This window comes from Chiloscyllium plagiosum, chromosome 19 (assembly GCF_004010195.1).
Source record: "Chiloscyllium plagiosum isolate BGI_BamShark_2017 chromosome 19, ASM401019v2, whole genome shotgun sequence".
Taxonomy (NCBI): domain Eukaryota; kingdom Metazoa; phylum Chordata; class Chondrichthyes; order Orectolobiformes; family Hemiscylliidae; genus Chiloscyllium; species Chiloscyllium plagiosum.
The window spans coordinates 19378519-19382583 of record NC_057728.1 but is presented as its reverse complement, the minus strand read 5'-3'; the positions used below and the strand labels follow the sequence as shown (position 1 = coordinate 19382583).

At 43.4% G+C, this 4065-nt stretch overlaps 1 protein-coding gene across 8 annotated transcripts in view; it reads right to left on the bottom strand.

Annotated features, from left to right (window-relative positions):
• fgd4a (FYVE, RhoGEF and PH domain containing 4a) overlaps positions 1-4065 on the bottom strand; it is a 253803-nt gene that overhangs the window by 71665 nt on the left and 178073 nt on the right. For 7 of the 8 annotated variants that reach the window (XM_043709240.1, XM_043709244.1, XM_043709249.1 and 4 more), the window contains one exon: positions 2303-2479. The exons of the other annotated variant lie outside the window; for it this stretch is intronic. In XM_043709240.1, coding sequence (XP_043565175.1) covers positions 2303-2479 — 177 coding nt within the window. The remainder of the gene's footprint in view (positions 1-2302; positions 2480-4065) is intronic. 8 annotated transcript variants of the gene reach the window in all.

Genomic DNA, 4065 nt, shown 5'->3' with positions numbered 1-4065 from the left:
TACTTTTTGTCATTTACATAAATGATTTGGATGCGAGCATAAGAGGTACAGTTAGTAAGTTTGCAGATGACACCAAAATTGGAGGTGTAATGGACAGCGAAGAGGGTTACCTCAGATTACAACAGGATCTGGACCAGATGGGCCAATGGGCTGAGAAGTTTAATTCAGATCAATGTGAGGTTCTGCATTTTGGGAAAGCAGATTTTAGCAAGACTTATACACTTAATGGCAAGGTCCTTGGGAGTGTTGCTGAACAAAGAGACCTTGGAATGCAGGTTCATAGCTCCATGAAAATGGAGTTGCAGGTAGATAGGATAGTGAAGAAGGCGTTTGGTATGCTTTCCTTTTATTGGTCAGTGTATTTAAGTACACGAGTTGGGAGGTCATGTTGCGGCTATACAGGACATTGGTTAGGCCACTGTTGGAATATTGCGTGCAATTCTGGTCTCCTTCCTATCGGAAAGATGTTGTGAAACTTGAAAGGGTTCAGAAAAGATTCACAAAGATGTTGCCCGTGTTGGTGGATCTGAGCGACAGGGAGAGGCTGAACAGGCTGGGGCTGTGTTCCCTGGAGTGTTGGAGGCTGAGGGGTGACCTTTATAGAGGTTTACAAAATTGAGGGGCATGGATAGGATAAATAGACAAAGTCTTTTCCCTGGGTTCAGGGAGTCCAGAACTAGAGGGCATAGGTTTAGGGTGTGGACAGCTTTTCCACCTCAAAGGCAGCCTGACTGACTGACCAGTTGCATTTCTAATTGAACAAGAAACATTGAGAAGATTCAACAGGACCCAGTAGGACCTTCCATTTACCAGAATGTAAGCGTATTGGAGATTAGAGCTGAAAAATGTGTTGCTGGAAAAGCGCAACAGGTCAGGCAGCATCCAACGAGCAGGAGAATCGACGTTTCGGGCATAAGCCCTTCTTCAGGAATGAGGAGGGTGTGCCAAGCAGGCTAAGCAGGTCAAGAAGGCGGTGCTGAGTCAGAGGGTTGGGACTGAGCTAAGACGGGGAGAGGGGAAATGAGGAAGCTGGACAAATCTGCATTCATCCCTTGTGGCTGGAGGGTTCCTAGGCAGAAGATGAGGTGCTCTTCCTCCAGGCGTTGTGTTGCCATGGTCTGGTGATGGAGGAGACCAAGGACCTGCATGTCTTTGGTGGAGTGGGAGGGGCAGTTGGTGTTCAGCCACGGGGTGGTTGGGTTGGTTGGTGCGGGTATCCCAGAGGCGTTCACTGAAACTTTCCGCAAGTAGACGGCCTGTCTCCCCAAGGTAGAGGAGGCCACAATGTAGAGGAGATTAGAGTCCTACGTTGTCGAAGACCCAAGGGGGTTGTGTGGCGGAGGGTGGGGGGTGGACATTGTGTTCCCTAGAAGCTGCTCAGTGATGCATTAACCCTGAAATCTCCATCGAGGTCGCACACTAGTTGGTCCCTGCAAATTACTGCTCATGAACTGCTGCTGGAGAGAGATTTTGGATCTGGGCACCTAAAATAAAAGATCTGTGTTCTCTCAGTATAGTTTGGAGGGAATATTGATGGCGGCAATAAGGTTTGGGGCCTGGGAAATCAGTGGCTGGAGTGGGAGTCTTTGAAGACCTCAGTTGACCTTGTCTTCCTTTAGCTGATAGATTTTCTAAACCCGTGTTCCCTTTCTATTGTTTAAATTGCCAACCTGCCACCTGGAAGTGAAAATCAAAGCGGGTGGGTTGGGTTTTGGGATTACATTTTTAATACTTTAATCTTCCATCCTGCACTGTTCTGTTCTATGTCTATCCAGCCTCAAACCTGTGCATTTTCACAGTTAAAATCCTGCTTTTTTTCCTGTGTTAAAGTTGTGCTGCAGCTGAATCTGCACTGCAGCAATGTGCTACTTGTGTAACAGAAATTCAGATATGATTTATGTACTTGAAGTATTCTGGGCCCAGGAAGTGCAATTGCTTTCGCCCTTTACTCTCCTTATAGCTGAAGTACATGTGCTTATATAAGCAGTTTGCAGTAGTTAACTGAGGAGTCAAGAGTATTCTGGGGCAATAGCTATAAGACAGATCCAGGACTTGATCCCCTGATCATCCAGGAATAGCCTGGTTGAGGATTTAAGAGGGGGGAGCTAACCTGGTAGTTTCAGGAGGAATTCACACATTTATAATGCAGTCAGAAAGCTGGAAATGTCTCCACCTATTCACTGTTTTAATCCATCCACACCATGCTCATCACCATCTTCCTTGTTGTACTCTGTGGCAGCATATATGAAAAAATATTAAGGAAGCATCTTTGATACATCTCTCAGTTCTGGCAATCACTTACCTTGAGGCTTTGGATTTGTCGTGTGTGATGTGAATTTACTTGGGGTAGCTTTCCCATTTACTTCCTGAACATTGTTTCCTGCTTTACTCCTGAAGTTTTGCTGAACTGCTTTGGAAATATCCGGCAGACTAGGTCTATGCCCTGATGCTGAAGTGTTTAAATGGTTGACCGTGTTGGCTGAGGATAAAGACATGGAAAGATTCAATACAAAGATCAATTAAGTCAGATTTTGAGTATGCTAAATTATTTTCGATTTCCACTGTGTACAATATAAAACTTTGCATGCTAACTGTTAAATGTTTGTTGGACTATTTTGAATGGACTCATTGGCACCTGCATGTTATCAATGACTCAGCTTTGTTTTTCTATTAAACCAGTATTGTCATAACAGAAGAAGATCAATCCCTTTTCATGTCAGAAGAACTTTCACATTGTAAATCTTTTTTTATTTGAATTAGTACAGATGCTAAAGGACAATATATTTTTGAAGAAATGTAAGTCACGAAGCTTTATTGTGAGATTCCTTTATCTTTTGTCTCCTGTAGTAGAGCTGTGTCCTGAATTGTCAATTTCATTTTGGTCTGTCTACATCTATAGCACCTTCTCCCCCTCTGAGCATCTCTAGTTATAGTACACCTCTTATCTCTCCATTAAAATCTTAGGTCCCATGCTATGTTTTTCACCAGAGATGGGATTATAGAATCCCTACAGTATGGAAAGAGGCACCGACCCTCTGACAGCCTACCCCGATTCCCACACTGTCCCCATAGTAACCATGGCTAACCCACCCACCTGAACTCTGAGGCCATTTTACCATAGCCTATCCACCATGGGAGGACACCTATGGCACTCAGAGGAAACCCACACAGACATGGGGAGAATGTGCAAACTCCGCACAGACAGTCACTCAAGGGTGTAATCGAACCCAGGTCCCTGGTGCTGTGAAGCAGGAGTGCTAACCACTGAGCCACCATGCTGACAGATAACTGTCAGCTTTCCTCCCCGAGAATGAGGAAGGAATCCGAGATCACTTTGTCTGAAATGGAATGATGAAAACAGAGAAATAATAGGAGAGGAGAAGGCCATAAATCTGGGTCAGAGATGAAATTATAGGAGCATTAAAGAGTACACAAAGGTAGTTAACTCAAAAAGTGTGTGGACAAGGGGCTTATGATGGAGGGCGAATCACTGAGGATGAAATGTTGCTCAGTGTAAAGGATGAAATGATATAAAATTTGCCCTGGGTCACGCTATCCCACATGATTCTTACATGAAGTCAAGTTTGAATTAATTGAGTTATGAAGATAGATTGGAGAGATTTAGACTGTTTCCCTTGCAGAGGTGAAGGCTAAGAGGAGAAAAGTCATGATTTGGAGATGCCGGCGTTGGACTGGGATGTACAAAGTTAAAAATCACACAACAGGTTTAATTGGAAGCACACTAGCTTCTTCAGGTGATAGTGGAGGGCTCAATCCTAACAAAGAATTTGTAGCAAAGATTTATAGTGTGATGTAACTGAAATTATACATTGAAAAATTGATTGTTTGTTAAGCCTTTCATCTGTTAGAATATAGTTCCACTTCTTTCATGTGTAAATCACAAAATCTTTTTTTTAAAAAGTCGCATTCTCGGGTTAGCGCTGTTAACAATGGTGATAGCTAGACAATATGTTGAAGGTGTTGGCCCCCTGTGTTCTCTGTCTATGCCATGATGTTTAGATTGATTCTAATCTAAAAAGTGAGATAACGGAGTTTTACATAAAT